The sequence below is a fragment of the Sciurus vulgaris genome (genome assembly GCF_902686455.1).
Source record: "Sciurus vulgaris genome assembly, chromosome: 14".
In the NCBI taxonomy this organism is placed as follows: Eukaryota; Metazoa; Chordata; class Mammalia; order Rodentia; family Sciuridae; genus Sciurus; species Sciurus vulgaris.
The window spans coordinates 52,702,297-52,719,849 of NC_136475.1; the positions used below are offsets into that span (position 1 = coordinate 52,702,297).

Genomic DNA, 17,553 nt, shown 5'->3' on the forward strand with positions numbered 1-17,553 from the left:
TTCAAATAAAACCTCACACATTAATGTTCATAGCAGTTTTACCGCCAAAATTGTTAACAACCCAGATGGCCTTTTGTAATGAATGTCTAAACAAACTGGTCCATCCATACCATCCTTTGTTATCCAGTAACAAAAGGAACTGTTGACACACCAAGTATTACTTGGATGAATTTCCAAATAATGCCAAGTCGGTGTGTGTGTCAGGGGGAGCCAATCCTAAGAGGTTTCATTCTATATAATTCCATTTATACATTATTATTATGATTATTATTGTTTGGTGCTGGGGATTGAACCTAGAGGCACTTTACCATTCTGTCACATCTCTAGTCCTTTTTATTTTGAGACAGGACCTTGCTAAGTTGCTAAGGCTGTCCTCAAACTTGGGATCCTCCTGCCTCAGTCTCCCAAACCACTGGAATTACAAGTGCATCTGGCCATACAATATTCTTGTTTGTTTGTTTTTTGTGGTGCTGGGGATTGAACCCAGGGCGTTGTGCTTGCTAGGCAGGCACTCTACCAACTGAGCTATATCCCCAGCCCACAATATTCTTAAAATGAAAAATTTTTAGCCATGGAGAAGACTGGTGGTTGCCAGAGATTAAAGAGGGGAGCGAGGGTGGAAAGTAGATAGATTTGTACAATGTGACGATGAAGATATTCTGTATCTGACTCTCAATGTCAATATTCCAGATGTGACTCTTTTTTTTTTTTTAACTGTGTTGTGAGAAGTTAGCATTTGCAGAAATCTGGGTAAAGGGGACAATATTATTTCTTACAACTGCACGTGAATTGCAAATTAAGTTTAATTAAAAAAAAATAGCCCGACACGGTGCTATATGACTGCAGTGCCAGCACTAGGGCTGGGCAGGTTCGTCACTTGAACTGAGTTCAAACTGGGCAAAACACTGAGACTCCCATCTCACTGTTAAACACACACACACAAATAAAAAATAAACACTGTCCTCAGTAATAAAATTGGTAGCAGCTGTACTGGTATTGCTATCCTGAGTTTACCTATATAACGTGGGATAGAACTGAACATTAAAGGATATTCTAGTTTTATGCCCCTATATCCTTGAGTTAAAAAAGGAGATGTTGATACAATATAGATATTAAGTAAAAACCAAAACAAAACACCCCTGCAATCCTGAATGTAAGTATAAACTTATTTTTCTTAAGTTTTGTCTAATGATATGGTCTAGAAATAAAGACAAATGCAAATAAGGATCCATTGTGGTCCTGAAATTCCATATCCCACCATAGGAAATTGGGTTTTTAGACTGCGGGTCTTAACTAGATGGGGCTGGGGCTGTAGTTCAGAGGTAGAGCGCTTGCCCCGCATGTGTGAGGCCCTGAGTTTGATCTTCAGCATCACATTAAAAGAAAATTGAATAAAATAAAGGTATTGTGTCCATCTACAACTAAAAGTACTTTAAGAATCATACTATACGAGCCTGGAGCATTGTGTCATTCCAGATAGGGAGGAAGCTGACAAAAGACCACTAGGGTTGTTCCGAAAGGTCTCTGAAGCCAACATGAGGACACTGCCAGCAATAAGAAGTGGGGCATTCTTAAGTTTCAAAAAGAATAATTTCATCAATGGATATTGCTGAGAGATGTACAGAAAAAGATTTCACCATGACCTTCAATAGTGAGAGAAATCTTCAGTGTTCACAGACAAAATGTTCTTTCCTCTAATGGCTTTTTGGATTAGGGGCCATGCTTAGGAAGGCCAACTCAAAATTATAAAATATGTTTGGTTTAAAAAAAAAAGAGGGTAATTTCATTTGAACAAAACTTGGCAAATATTTTTAAGCCCACGAATTATTTTAAAAAACTTTACTCATCTTTAGAGGATTATGGAAACACTCCATAATAAATAATGGAAATCATGGAAAAGTAAATAGAAAAGACAAGCACTTATTCTGCCTTTCCTAAAGGAACTGTATCAGTAGATGAAGAGAAGTTATGCATGCATGCATGTTTTTTCCCTTTTCTTTTTTTTCATACTGGGGAGCAAACCTAGGGCCTCATGTATACTGAGCAAGTGCTCTACCACTGAGCTGTATCCCCAACCCCTGTTATTTCTTTATGTAAGAATTCCAACTAACAAATGTAAAGAATGTATCCAAGGACAATAACACAGGACATATAACTGATTTTGTGACAGAATTTTAGTGAGATGACAATGTGCCCATCGTCCAGCCTGATAGCTATTTCATCTATACAAGATGCCATGGATTATAAGAAACACCATTGTCCTAAATACCCACAAGAAAGCCACAGCCATTTCAACTAGGACACAACACTGAAGATGCATCCCAACCCAGGGAGTTTAAATGTGATAAAAGGCACCCTTGTCTCAATTAAGGGTGCCATTTCATATGCAATAGATTTACATTTCTCGACTCTTTAGATTTATACTCAGGCCTGGTGTATGTATCACCCATACTGCAGCACTAAAAACAGAACATTATAGGAATAAAATGAATGGGTACAATCCTAAAAATATTAGTGAGAGAATAAGAAAAAATAATCCATATTACCCAGACAGGATTGGTGATCATGACCTTGTATGGGCTCTCCTTCCTGGCAGTGAATTTGTCTGGATGGGTGTCTCCTGATGCTGGTCTTCCTCTTGCTGTCCATAATCTTCCACCTTTAGGCCTAAGTGGATTCTCTGCAGGTGCACCAAGAAAGAGCCAGTACCACAGACCCAGGTTCCATAATCAGGGATCTGTGGACTGCTCACTTCATGCACAAGGTGCTCCATGTGTATGTATTCTAATAGGCTTCTTAGATTACTGATATGGACTTCTGTCATCTGCATGGCTTTATCAAGAGTAAGCTAGAGTTAATCACAACCATTTCCAAGATGCTTTTTCTTAACTGAACATTTTGATTTCTGAGAAACTAAACTTAATCCTGAGTAAGGCTAGGGCAAAGGAATATCATGGTAAGATAAATGGCCTTGGATATGTGAGATGAGGGGGAGAAGATGGTAAGGCCTGTTTGCCCAGAGATAAGAGTGAGCTTTGATGCCATTCAGCTGTGAAGCCCAGGACCAATGCACAGTGGGCATGGACTTCATAGAATAACTTATTGGGTGTACATGACACTAGCACCCACTGTGCTTTATGCATATAAGAATTTAAATAGACAAATGGTATGGAGTCAAAACACCCAGGCAAAACAGGACAAGCATTTCCCATGAAAAATAACCCATGACTCTACGCTGTGGTCAGCAAACTACAGCCCATGGTCCAAGTCTGGCCTGTTGCCTGTTTCTTGTATGATCTGTGTAAAATTGATTTAAAATGTTTAAGAAACAAATCAAATGAATACTGTGTGGCACATGGAAACTACATGAGATTCAAATGTTTCCGTCAGAACAGTTTTACTGGAATAGCTACACCCATTTGTTTGCATCCTATCAATGACAGTCTTTGTTCTACACAAGAGTTGAGCAACAGAGACATTATGGCCTGTAAAGTTTAAAATATTTACTATTTCTGTCCTTTTATAGAAAAAGTTTGCCAACCTCTCAGAGCTCAGGGTTAACAAGCTTTCTCATAATTCTTTCATAAATAAAAGATAAAATGTGGAGGTGTCACTACAAAAATTCACATTTATTATTCTGTTTGCTGTGGCTTTCAAAGCTGGCAAGCTATACACGCACAAAAATGCCAAAGGGTAACCTAGATGGACTGCATGATGGTTTCTATTTGCTATTTCTTCTTGTGCAATTTCCCTGATTGGCACGCATGTGCAGAAGAGGAAAAACAACAACTAGTCACCATGCTAGATTTAAAAGCATTTAATGACATAGCATATATTTAACAGATAGGGCAAAAGTTGAGAGGTACAGGTCGTACAATGGAGCACCAGGCCTGAGCGACCACTCCCTGTTCAGGCCCAGCCTCTAGAGTTCATTCCTATCAATGCCATTTTGATTGTGCAGTAAGATGAAAATTTGTCATTACAATAGTTACAGTGACAGAGAAATGCACACTATGTATCAAATAGCAAGGTAATGAAGCAAATTATAACACAGTGTGGCAACGCACAAGCAAGTAACCATTAGAGTAACATTACTTTGTCCAGTAAATGCTTCAGTTCCACTTGTACACTTACCAATGATTTAAAGGGTTTATTATACATCTAGTTTTATTATACTTTGTACTAGAATTATCTCAAACATACAATATAATGTATTTCAGCAAAAAAAAAAAAAAATTGAAATTACAGATTTTTTTAAAACAGTATCAGTTTTCTATTCCTTCTTATATACCGACATTCTTAACCGTCGTCGCAGTGGATGCAGAAAAGCCATATGTCATTTGTTAGTAAGTGATGCCAAGTACAAATGGTTTGGTCTGTAGTTTTAACATGGAGCTGCACAGTGGCTGCAGCAAGATCATAATACATGATCTGTTTGATAAAGGTTAGATCCATGGTGGGCACTTCTAATAGTCAAGACTCAGGGTAACCACCGGAAGTAAATGAAGAGAATGGTGTCAGGAGATTGGTACATTTTGTTTCTGGTGAGCACAGGAAATATTGTTTAAGCACCGCTGCCTTGCCAACCAACAGCACGAGAGGCGGGTTATTTCCAACACAGCCTCACAAAATTGAGGAACAGTTTAAATATTGAGATCTAATCTATATAATTTTATTAAAAAAAATCTGGCCTTCCCTCTGCACCTCAAACTTTTGTAACTTGGAGTTAAAGTGTATAGGTTTTATTTCCCCCTCCCCCCGAAATGCTCTATAAATTAAAAAAAAAAAAAAAAAAAAAAAAAAAAATCGACCACATTGAGGAACATTAGGCACAGAGAGTAATGTGTTGGTTCTGTGCTTGCATGCTGGAATTTCACTGAAAAGGAAAGAGAAGGGCAGGAGGTGATGGATAGGAGTTCATTTCTTTTTGCCAAAAAGGCTGAACCGCTTCTCTTTGTCTTTCTCTTTGTCCTTCTCCCGCTTGCCGGGGCTGGACTCGCTGGTGATGGTGACAACGCTGGTGGGTAAGGTCTGTGCCCGGCTGGATGCTGGCGTGCTCTGGGTGCTGGCAGACAGGTCGTGTTTATCAGAGGAGATGGCGGAGGAGATGGCCTGGATCCACGTGTTCATTTCCTCCTGGAGAGAGGAGGGGACATGGGTGAGATTCAACTGAGGGGCGTGGGCATCAGGTCTCTGGCTCCACCTGGATATCTGACCAAGCTGCCATAACCCAGAAGGCTCAGAAATGGCACCTGAGGCACTGTGCCTACAATCACCTCTGCTTTCTCAGCGTAGGGGAGTGAGCATGGCTCACCTCTCAGGAGTCAGTGTTACAGTACCTGGTGGGTGTTGTTCTAGCACTTGGTCTATAAATCTTAAAGACCTGAAAGAATGGTCTCCATCTGTGGGTCTCAGGTCTCACCCTACAAAGTATTTTCACTTTCTTTTTAAGGATATTTATCTCACTTGGTAAAAGGTTCTTCAAATTTAAACGCTGCATATGCTTCCTCTTTCCTCAAGGTGGAGAATGCCACGAAGAGCCGGGTAAAGGTCATGGGGAGCAGCAGGGAGGCTCCTGACTGCACCAAGGTTGTCTTTCCCAGATCCCAGTGGATCTTGCACTAGCTACCCTCCCACGGGGATGATCTTCACTGTTTTCTAGAGACAAAGAGAACTGAATGCCTGCCAGTATTAGCAACTGGCAACCATGCGAGAGTCACTGCTGATGATTATTTATATGGATAAAATTACAAATAAAGCTATCATCCCATAAAACTTGCATACTCCTAGGCACGTAAGAGAGATGAAGCTTAGCAACTTACATCGTCTTTGGCTTGGAAGAGGTACTCATTGCCGTCATTTAGTCTGTAATTTCAAGGAAGAGAGCAAGTCACAATTTAACTTCAGAAAAATAAAAATACCCAACTCTCTGTCTTATGTGGGACACAAGGAGGCCTCAGAATCTCTACATGCAGCACCAGCCATTCCAAGAGACCCATGTGGCCCTGCAATGGCCCTAGGGACATCAGAATTCACAATTAACTGCACCAATCTAATAGACACAGGCAACTTGGAGCTTCAATTCATAGGAGGATCTGTGGGGTCCACACACAACACTTGGCTTTGTTATGGCAAAGAGCACTAGATTCCTGATCACTGATCTAAAATGAACTCAAAAGAAAGCTCTACAGAAATGAAGAGTCCTGGGCTGGGGTTGTGGCTCAGTGGAAGCACTTGCCTAGCATATGCGAAGCACTGAGTTCAATTCTCAACACCACATATAACTAAAAAAAAAAAAGAGTCCTTCTGAAATTCTGCTACTGAGTTTATATTCCCCCAAATTTATACATTCTAGATTCTCTGACAAGACACAGAAAAAGACTCCTAAATTTTTCTTATGTGTGCCTCAGAATGAAGGGCCCCACCTGTGGGCTACCAGTGGGACATGGAGTAGTGCCTATGTTCAGAGGGTTCCATCATTCGCTCTGCGGCCATCAGCAGGAAGAGGGGGCTGTCACTGTAATGGTGGGCACTCCTCTTTGCCAACAGCCTTACTCCTGGAAGTGGCATCAAGGATGTACAATGGGGGAAAGCAGCTAAGGGGTCAAGCTATCTGGGCCTTGTCTGACAAAACATCAAGTATCCCAAGGCCCAAAGAGCCCACACTGCTCACTAGCAGAGTGTGACCAACTGTACATGTGTAACTGCCCTCTGCAGTCCTTGGCCACCTCCAATCAGCTCAAAACACAACTAAGAGCACGGCTGTCCAGGTCCCAGAGCAACAGCACAAAACTAGCACAAAACGAGCAACTAACCACTGAAACACATACTTTTTACATTTTTAGAAGATTATTAAAATAGTTTGCCCATTTCCAACAGGAGAACTTTTTTGAGGGTGGATCCACTGTGGGGAGGTGTGTGTCCTACTGGGAAGAGGCATTTGGAACCAGATGGCTCCAGGGGAGGGTCATGGGAGGACAGGCCCAGTCCCCACCCAGGCATTTCCTGTTTGTCTTCGTTCAGCTCCAGGCTAACTCACTTGACAGTCTCCAGATAACTCAAATGCAAGTAACAGCGAATCCAGGGTCTGCATAAGCTGAAAAAGTGGGGAAACTCTTTCTAGGCTTCCCTTAAACTGTGAGATGTGAGCAACCCACCTCAAGTGCTACAGGACAGTAAGCTCCACACATAAAACAGAAACTCCCTTTCCTTCCACGCTTGGCTGCATCATGAAACACAGGGAAGCTGGCGGCTGGCCATGGACCCCAAAGCACCCAGAGATCTTAATAGAAATGGGCGCCACATAGGTTTTTCTTTTTCTTTTTCTTTTTTGAGACTTAAAATGGCACAGAGAAAACTGACTGATCGCAATATGAGGTAAGAAAACCAACCCAAGTGAAAATAAAACACACATCTACTCAGACAACAGGGAAGCATGGGGGCAAGGCTCACCTGAGCTTGAACACGTGTTTCTTCTTTTTGTAATCAAGGGCCACTTCACAGATGGCTTCTTTCAAACTCACAGGGACCTCACTGTGATATGGGATTCCAGAAGCAGCGGTCTTTGCATCTTTATAGAAACCCATTTCTTGGTTATTTATGACACAATAAACATTGTGCCAGGACCTGGGCATGGTAAAGAAAGGGAAGTTAAGTTTCCACGTCACACTCTTACAGAATTAAGAATCTGACCACATAAAAATGATCTTTGTATAACCTTTTATTAAAAGCCCTTCCTAAAATCTGCTAACACTGAACAGTGAACACAACTACTCCAGAGACTCCCTAGGTTGAGTACCATGCTGCTACATCGGTACGTCTTTTTTTTTTTTTTTTTTTTGCGGTACTGGGGATCGAACTCAGGGCCTTGTGCTTGCGAGACAAGCACTCTACCAGCTGAGCTATCTCCCCAGCCCCATCAGTAGGTTTTTAAGGGCTATGTCTCTATCTGATTTTGATGGAAAACAAGGTGCCCTCTTCTATTAAGTGAAGGTACACTTGCCTCTGATGGGAAAGATTCTGATTGGTGTCTGATACTTTCCTCTGTGGTACTGGGCTACAGGGCTGGCTCCTTACTTGAAGCATAGCTATTTTCAAGCAGGGGCCCCTCCAGTCTTAGATTCATTCTTTATGTGGCTCAGCCACTTGACAAGAAGGCAGATCCAGGGCCACAAGCACTTATGAAACTTAAGGTGGCCTCTCTCCTATGGTATGGTTATCTAATATGCTAATTTCATTAAAACATCTGCTTGTGTTAACATATAAAAGATGTGAATGGCAGAACTCAGATGGCAAACCGTCTAGTGTTGTGTACAACTTGCAAAATTTAACATGGCTGCCCTAGGCAGTCTGGTTTACTGGCTTAGCATACAGGTTTTGGAGTCAGATATGATTTTTACCCCATTTTGCCATTTACTGGATTTCTACAGAAAGTGAGTTTCTCTAGCCTCTTGGCCTCCTTTTCCTAATAAAAGGAATCTAGGGCTATGGGGAGATAAGGAATATGAAGGTTGATATGGAGATGTGGCCAGGGAAATAATGAAGTCCTGTAATGAATCACTTCACTTAAGGAGGAGAAGACACCTTGACCTCAATGGAGGGAATTCCCTCTCAGGATGAACTGCGGAAGCTCCTTCTTGCTATTCCTATGGGCACTTACCTCTGCCTTCTCTATGAACAACAAACGCTCTTCCTTATTTTCCAGTGCCAGCCCCAAGAAAAATGCAAAGTCAGGAAGCTCTGAGTGAGAGAGCCCACAGGGGCACGCACTTCACCCCAGGGTGTGCTGGCTTCTCGCCTCCCCACTTCTGCCTGGGCTGTGGGTACCTGCTGGAGGCTTTCTTATTGTGGGCCTCCCACTCGTGCTTCCGGTTCAGGAAACCTTCCATCTGGGCTGAGGGCGTCTCCTGGGTTCTGGCTGGTAGGGTGGCGGCACTCTGGGCTGGGAGGGCAGACTTGGCTTTGCGGTCAGAGGTTGGGGAGGGGATGGGGCTGGACTCCTTTGAGCTCGTCCTCTGCTCTGCAGCGCCATTGACCATTTCGCTCGTGTCCACGGTTTCTGCCATCTAGGGACAGTAGAAAGGCCATTCAGCTAGCCCTGTGAGCCGTGGGGGGCGACCACATACGCTCTGACTCGCACACGTGGCTGTGTATAAATGCCTGGCACAGATCGAGGCAGTACAGTAAAACCATCGCACACCCCACAAAGCCAGCTGGACACCAAGGACATTAGAAGGTGGGAATGGATTAATGCCCCGCCCGCTTATGGGGAAACGAGAAAAGCGAGATGCCAGTATGCGTTTTACTGCACTCTTACTCCTCGGATCAATCCATTTTCTCTAATATAGCTCAGACCATCTCCTCTTATGGTTACTTTAAAACAGGACAACGGTGACAGTCACACATTAAATATTGAGAGAGAGTGGACGTTATACAGCAGCCACCTTACAACCAAGGGTGCCACCAGAGGGCTGGAAGTTTAAGCGAAAGGGCATTCACAAACAGATGGATAGACGGCCCCATCAGAACTACACGGCATTCCCCCAAAATAAGACAAGGAAAGACCTGGGGTTTCTAAAAGTGCTCTCTGGTTCTCCGCCCCCTCCCCTGAACATATCGTCATAAACACATGCAGAAATTAGGACGACAATCATGCACTTCACATCTACCATCCCAGTTAGACTTTGGAACTTAAGAGCTGGAAGGAAATGAGGCAAGTCAACAAACATCAATTTAACCGCATCTGCCGAAGTTGGATCGTGAGTGGGTTGTAGTTTGTGTTAAAGGAGCTGGAAAAGCCAATCACAGTCACTCAACACCACACAGCTATTTACCCCCAAACAAAGACAGAACCAGGGCCTTCCCCATCACGGGTTGGTTGATCGCGGTGCCTTGCCGCACTGAGATGAGAAAGCCCAGAGGCAGCCAGGCTTCCAGCGGCTCTGACCCTTCAGGCTGCAGACGTCTTCAGGAGCGTTCCTTCCCAAGCTCATTTAAATTGTGACCCTCACGGCTTTTCGGCTTTGGAAATGTAGTAGGGTCTTGATTCATTATCGCTTTCAGCCTGTGTACCATCAACTGTGTACCATTAACTGCAGCGGCCCCTGGCTGATGTACACCCAGGGTGTGGGATTAGCAAGTTACAAAAGCTGGGTGTGGCTGACGCTTTAGTGGATTACAGACAATTGGCACCCCTCGTACACGGACAAACATGGAGGTGTCAATGGCAGGCTCATTAGCTATGTCCCCCACCACTGCTGCTGAGAATCCAAATGACACCAAATTAGCAGCAATAACTTTGACAGGATAAGCGGTAGACTGGCCACCACCACTGGACCACTCAGATCTGTCAACTCTTGGGAACTGGACCTCTCACTTAGGTCTTACCTAAATGTAGGCTTAGTGCTTGATTTTCAACAAAATTAATTTTTTTAGGAAAAGGGATGGTGAAGACTCGAGGGATGGAGAATCACAAATTTATGTTATGTCTTTGCAAACCATTGCAATTTAACATTAGGATTGAGCATATGACTGGATGCAATTTAAGGCTGTTTTTGATTGAAATCCTTTACTCTCAAAGCAATGGAAAATGTATGATTAGGGCAGAAAGACACTGGGTGTGTGTGTACATGATTATCCTGGCCTTCTGAGTGACAGCCTGTAGACCTGTTCTTATGAGCAATATACTATTTAAGCTGTTTTCACTTTTTTTTGAGCTGGGGTTTCACTATGCTGCCCAGGCTGCTCTTGAACTCATGACCTTCCTGCCGGGATTATACAGGCATGTGCCACTGTACCCAGTCCCTCTTTTAAGGGAGAATTCTAGGAGGGGAAATGACCAAAAAATAAAACCCTGAGTCAAAACAATATGCATGATTTTAAAGTTGACAAATCTCTTCTAGTGTGAGACTTCAGGAAACTTCTGGTGAGGAGGAATTGTGAGTTTGGTGTGGAAGGCCTGAGCCAGGTGTGAGTCCAGAGAGACATGGGGTTAGTATGTACAGAAACCAGGTTAAAAAAAAATTTAGTGCTGCAGGTTTGACTTGAAAACTACTAGTGACAGTCATGACCTGGACAGAGAGATGTTTATGAGAAAAATGCTACAATTTATCATACTTGGTCAGACTTCAAGGTAGGTGAAAGGTCAGGAAGTCTCTTCTGAGGGAAATTCTGCAGCAAAAATTTTTTCTTTAGAGTTAGAAGGAAAGAGAAAACCCCAAACCAGTATGCAGAGATAATTAATGTTTATGCAAATGAATCACTAACCAAGAAAACAAGGAAAATAAAAGGAACAAAATGAATTTTAATGGACATGTGCTTTAAGCATGCCAACAGACAACACACTACTAGAGACAAACATTAAAAGCAAATCATAGTGCTATGATCAAACAGTGGGTACATGTGAATACAACTCCCTACCCCATGTTGCTTCTTTTTAGCAATTAGTCCAGAGTGCTTTAGTGGCCCGCACATCTGATACTTCAATCAGGAGATGAACACAAAGGCAACACAACTAGAAGCACAGGAAACACCTGATTGCTTTTCAAAGTGCAAGAAGCAACACTATCTTCAAGTTCATTAACTTGAGTCTCTGCATCATCACTCAAACAAAATGGCCTTTTCTTCTTCCAATACAATCCAATTGTTGGTTAAAAATTGGTTCTGGCAAGCTACAATTTAAAAATCTAGATAAAAATAGGCATGAGAGCAAATGCTAAAAGCATAGCACTCCCTTCTCATGTGCTTATGTGGTGGGTTTTTTTTTTTTTTTGGTCTTCTGAATACAAAAAGCATTAAAATTACGTATCCATCTTGATGATACAAAATTTAAACACACACACATATATATATATGGAAACATCACATATATACATATAGATCAGTGACACACATCACATAATTTGGGGCCAGAAACACACACCAGGGCTCCCTAATGACCAAAGACGAAGCAGTAGCTTTTTCTGAAATGAATTTGGGTGTGTTTTAAGGCAGAGACCCAATAATGGTGCAAACCACCCCCAGAACATAAGAAGCTTGGCATCTATCTATATACCCATCTACCATCACAAGTAGATAGATATGTACATAGAAATCAGGAAAAACAAACAAGATGCTACATGATGTTATCCTGACAAAAGAAAAAAAAAAAAGACATGCATCATGAAATGAAAAGACAAATTAGACTTAACTCATGAAGAACACATATCAAAACAGGTTTCTGAGGCCACTGACACATCTAAATATGGCAAATGAGCAAGAAATGTCTCATAAGGCTTGCATGTACTATGGATCTTATTTTGTTTTGGTCAGTACCAGGAATTCACCTCTTTTATCAGCTCTTATTTCTAAGGAAAAGGATTTCTGTTAAACATTTTCAGTCCTTGCTAGTGGCCTGATACACACCACCCTACGAGATTCCCAAAAAGTTTTGAGAAAATGAATGAATCAAAAGATCCATCTGAAAGGAACATGGTTTCTGTCTACAAGAGACCCTCGGGGGACCTCTAAAGCCAGGAGGCATGCAAATGCTCCTAGGCATGGTCCATCGAGTGCATCATTCAAGTAATCAGGATGAACCAAAATGGCTTATGTTCCACGTGTATGAAAAATTATAATAGTTTGACACCCCACGTCACTGACTGAAATGGAAAGGCCTTTAAGTCTGGTAGGCAGGTTCCCAAAACAGGCTGAAAACTGCTGTCACCAGCCATGCCAAGTCCCAGTGGGGCTGACAGTGACCAGGACAGAGGTGGCCAGCAGTAGTCAATAGGCCATTTACTCTAGAGGCCAGCTACAACACCTGCTGTGAGGAAGCCTGTGGTGCTCAATTTAGGGCTTGGCAGAAAAAAGAGAGTAACTAGTTTGTAAAAAAGTAATAAATGACCCAAGGGTCTTAAAATGTTTGAAATTTCTGCACCTAAAATTCAAATAGCTTCCCAAGTAGATCCAACTTCCTATTTTTTTTTTTTTTTGTCATCTTCAGTGAATGAATGCATCCTTCAATGGAATGTTACACAGCTGATTAGGTTTTAATCTTAGCAGTGAAATGTCTCCTTCCTTATAGACCAGTCTTCCTAGTTACTAGTAACTACTGCAGGTTAATAGCATCGGTAAGTAACACAGTACCTATACTGCAGTACTGTGCCCTGTTAGTATAACTGGATGTGTCATACCTGTTAGATTCTAGTTTTCTTCTTCATTATGCTGTAATCTCATTTAATTTCAATTACTCATGTAAGGATTTCGCTGTAAAATCTTAATAAAGTAAAAAGCTCACAATAAATAAACAAACGATAAGTACTGTGCTTTAAGGCAATGAGCATCCATCAGTTAAGAGACTCAAATAAACATGAATTAAATGCAAACAAATATGAAACCAAGGAAGGCTATGATATGAATTAAGTAAAACATAACACTTTGGGTGAAGTAGAAGCCAAAAAGTTAAAACCAACAGGATTTGGAAAGAATGGTTCTTGACAAATGGTAGTGAACTTCACAGTCCAGACCATGGCTGGTCACTGGCTGTCCGTCTGCTATTAAAGTTTTTGTAGTTTTGGTAGGTTTGAGAGCGGTAACTAACCCGTGGAGATCCCTGTTCAGTCGGCAAACCATTCTGGGAAACTTGCTCTCCTTTTGAAGTATCCCTGTTAAGTAAGGGCGGGGAAGGACAGAAGAGGGAAGAAGATGAAAGGGAAGGGGAAGGAAGGGAAAAAGAGAAAGAAAGAAAGAAAAACATAAGCAACCCTCCTTTACATCATTTGATTTCTTAAAAACTTGAATTTGCAAGTGTTCCACAGACACCATACAGAGAGGGAGACTACAGGAGCAGCTGGCTCCCCACTCTCATCCCACCCACCTTCCCACCAAAGGCTACAGTAGCTGTAGCTCCTACAAGTGAAGCAATTAGCCTTCTACAAACAGAATAATGTCTATCCTTCATGTGAAGTTGCCAGGACTTTCAGAGTTTCACTACAAAAATCAATGGCCTAAAATCTGGGTGGTGCATGCTATACACTGAATCACATGGAAATTCCTAAGTGTATGTGCATGCAGATATGGGTGTTCACACAGCAGAAAGGGCACTGTTTGTATTCCACCTCTGCCACCTAATAGTTATATGACCTTAGTCAGTGTCCTTGGGTGTTACTCAAGTCTGATTACACAGATTCTAAATCATGTGATGAAACATTTAATACGAAGGGCATGTGGCTAGGCGTGGCTAGGCCTAGCAAGGCCAAGCTTAGTAAAGATGCTCCATGAACCTCACCTGCCATCAAAGGTAAGCTTCCAGGTTCCCAGGTTGCCCCTGACTCACCACTGCTGCTGGGACTCTGCCTCCTCTGAAACCTTCGTGCTCGGCTCGGGCGAAGGTGGTCGCCTCTTCCTTTCCTCTTCCTCTTGCTGTCTGCGCACTTCCAGTAATTCCAACTGAGGGAGAACGCAATGATGTTGAGCAGAGCCCCAAACTTGCATCTTTTAAAAACAGGGCTTGGGGAGCCCAGGAAGCCCTTCCGCCTCCTTCCTACATTGGCTCACACTGCACAGGGTGAAACTCTAACATCCTGAGCAAAAGGGAAGTAAATTCATATGAACTATATCTACAACTTAAACCTGTAGGAGATGAAGGTCTACACTAGTTGCTGGTGAAACTCTCTGGGAGAATGGATTTAATTTCTAAATTACGCAACTCTCAACTTTGCTAAGTAGGAAGAGTATCTGGGCCATGGTCCCCGTGAGAGCTCAGACAACACCAACGACAAATGTACAAAAATACTCAGCAAAGACTCCTGTGCTGTGGTGGGGATGTGTTCAGCCCAAACCCCAAAAACACATTAAAAAGCCCCAGAATTGTCCACCCGAAATGAAGCCAATTCACAAGCAATGTGCATGCACTGGAAGTACTGTTTTGACACAGAAGTACACAGGGACACGTTAAATCCCCAGGCTTGCAGAATTACAAACACCAGTTCATAAGCCCTATTCCAAGACCTTTATGTTTGAGGGACAGATTATCAAGAATGGGGAGGATTTCAAAGGTCCAGGATCAAGCTACTATTTAATGGGCATTCTAATCCTGAAATGCAGAAGAAAATTTTAAGGTCATATCCCCTAGAAACCAGAGATTCTACAAAACACAAGAGGAAAAAAGACATTGAAAGAGAAACACAAACATCACCAATTGGTTCCTAGGCAGGAGGCTATTGTAAGAGATCCTGAATCCAGGTCCTTTGGAGGTGACTGAGGGTGGCACCTTGACCTCCTCCCCAGGTCCTGTTCCAAGAGAACCATCAGCTTCATAAGACCCTCACAAACATGCCAAGCACTGCAGCATCCCAGGGCCACTCACTGTTGTCAGCCTCTCCAGGGCGGAGAACCTCTCATCCCAGGTTGCTGCAGACTTTTCAAATGCCTCATGGCGCTTGATGAGCTTCTCCACCTCATCCACGCTCTGGCCGATTTCGCGACTGGATAGGTATGGCTCCTGCCCCAGCAGCCAGGCCTCAGCCACGCTGGCATCCCTTGAGAACTGATGGACCTCCAAAACTGCACAGGGTACCAAGAGTGAGTGCTGGCCACCGGGCCACCTGGCACTGCTACCCTCTGGTGGCAGCTACAGTCACAACCAGTTTATGATAAATACAACATGAGCCACACAAGCAACTTTATCTTCTCCAGCAGCCACATAAGTAAGAGTAAAAACAAGTGAGACTAAGTTTAATAGGATAGTTAATTTAACCCAATATAAAATATTATTAAACATGTAATTACTATAAGACACTTATTATTACTACTATTATTATTACTTGGTACTGGGGATTGAATCCAAAGGTACTTTACCACTGAGCTGAATCCCTACCCTTTTTATTTTTTGAGTCAGGGTGTTGCTCAGTTGCTTAAGGCCTTGCTAAATTGCTGAGGATGGCCTCTTAATTTGTGATCCTTTTGCCTTGGCCTCCCAAATCACTGGGATTACAGGCATGTGCCACCATGCTGCTAAAAAAAATTATCAAGATCTTTTAGCATTCTTTTTTTTCCTTCTAAGTCTGAATGCAAGGCAGATTTGACTGCATATCAATTTGAGAACACTTTAAGTTCCCAAGAGCCACAGTGGATCAGGGGCTACCAAACTGGACAGCATAGCTATAGAATGTACTCTGTTCACTGAGCCCTGCTTCCCTGAAGTAAGTGCTCAGTCCTGCAGGGATTCAAACTTGTGCAGGCCACGGTATAGCAGGCATTCTCATATTGCCCTTCTGTCAGGAGAAGTTTTCTCTTGGGGAGTTGAGGGGTGGGGAAGATGTGATGCTAGACAAGATGTGGGGACCGGTGGTGTGGGCTAATGCTCTTGCTGTGCCTCCTTCTTTTCTGGCAGGTGAGGAAACAGCACTCCTTCCACCACAGTCATGAGGGGATGGGTCAGAAACTGGTGCCTGGGGTGGGTGGGTAAGAGAGGGCCTGTGGGCAGCATTAGTTTCTAGCATCACCAATAGCACCTGACACCCGCTGCCATCCTGCACTAGGGGCTCGTCAGCTCTTTGAGGTGGAGACTATGCCTGTCATCACTGTGTTCTGAGGATAACCTGGTGTCCAGTTCACGGCAGTGTGGGATATAGGTTCTGTTGAATTGAATGAAACTAACCTGAAGTTCTCAAAACTTACAAACCAAATTCTCATCCAAATAATTGCCAAAAATGCCAAACATGATGTGCCCTCATTCCCTACACATGTTTCAGAAAAGGCCCCTTGGAAATCAAGCCATGGGTGAATGAATGGGGTCATTAGAATTTAAGGACAGAGCCCAAGTTCCAACATAGAATGTCAAAGTATGGCAAATAATGCTTGAACTGGACTACTTTGTGTTTGTAATTATGAGATGCTATTTCTAATACTATTGGCTATAAATTCTGATGGCTTCATGAGGATTAAAAAAAAAAAAAAAAGATTTTACCTCAGAGAGAGTAAATACAGAAATATATTTTAAAACACTTAGAACAATGCCCATTTCATTCCAAACCTTAACAGATGTTAGCTTTTACTTTGTGATATCATAAACCTTACATCAAAAATACTAGATATGAGACTTAGGCCAACTTTACAACTTACTGACTCTGAGGTGAGAATCTTTTTAGATGATGATTGGGGAAGTTCTATCTCTACTCTCCCAGAGGGATGCTGAATTGTCATCTTCATGATTTTCCTAAAGAACTCAAACCCCACTGACAGCTCTGAGATCAATCATGGGGTGAAAAACAGTAAATTCACCACACACAACATCTTTGAAAATAACAATAATATTTAGCATGCAATAATGAAATAGGACATAGCAGCATCCAGAACTTCAAAAATCATTAAGTGATAACATTGCATTGATTAAAGCGGGAGTATAGACTTGCATAATTTTCATGAATACCCAAAAAGAGCAGAAAGATAAATATAAATATGTGCTTACTCAGTCTTAACCACTCCCATCGGTCTTCCCACTTGTCAATCATTTCTTTTCTTTTTTCAGTCAACTGCAGTAACTTTTCCTTGATCTGTATGAAAATGAGAACC

General features: G+C 42.4%; 1 protein-coding gene across 4 annotated transcripts in view; it reads right to left on the reverse strand.

Annotated features, from left to right (window-relative positions):
• Positions 1-3,802: 3,802 nt before the first annotated feature.
• SPTBN1 (spectrin beta, non-erythrocytic 1) overlaps positions 3,803-17,553 on the reverse strand; it is a 181,037-nt gene continuing 167,286 nt past the window's right edge. For 3 of the 4 annotated variants that reach the window (XM_079110171.1, XM_079110172.1, XM_079110173.1), the window contains 8 exons: positions 17,450-17,534; positions 15,347-15,543; positions 14,315-14,427; positions 13,580-13,643; positions 8,827-9,065; positions 7,453-7,626; positions 5,823-5,865; positions 3,803-5,136 (listed from right to left, as the gene is read on the reverse strand). In XM_079110171.1, coding sequence (XP_078966297.1) covers positions 4,918-5,136; positions 5,823-5,865; positions 7,453-7,626; positions 8,827-9,065; positions 13,580-13,643; positions 14,315-14,427; positions 15,347-15,543; positions 17,450-17,534 — 1,134 coding nt within the window. In that variant the 3' untranslated portion in view covers positions 3,803-4,917. Of the gene's footprint in view, positions 5,137-5,822; positions 5,866-7,452; positions 7,627-8,826; positions 9,066-11,282; positions 12,128-13,579; positions 13,644-14,314; positions 14,428-15,346; positions 15,544-17,449; positions 17,535-17,553 lie in introns of those variants that run through there. The other variant, XM_079110174.1, reaches the window with a different exon arrangement.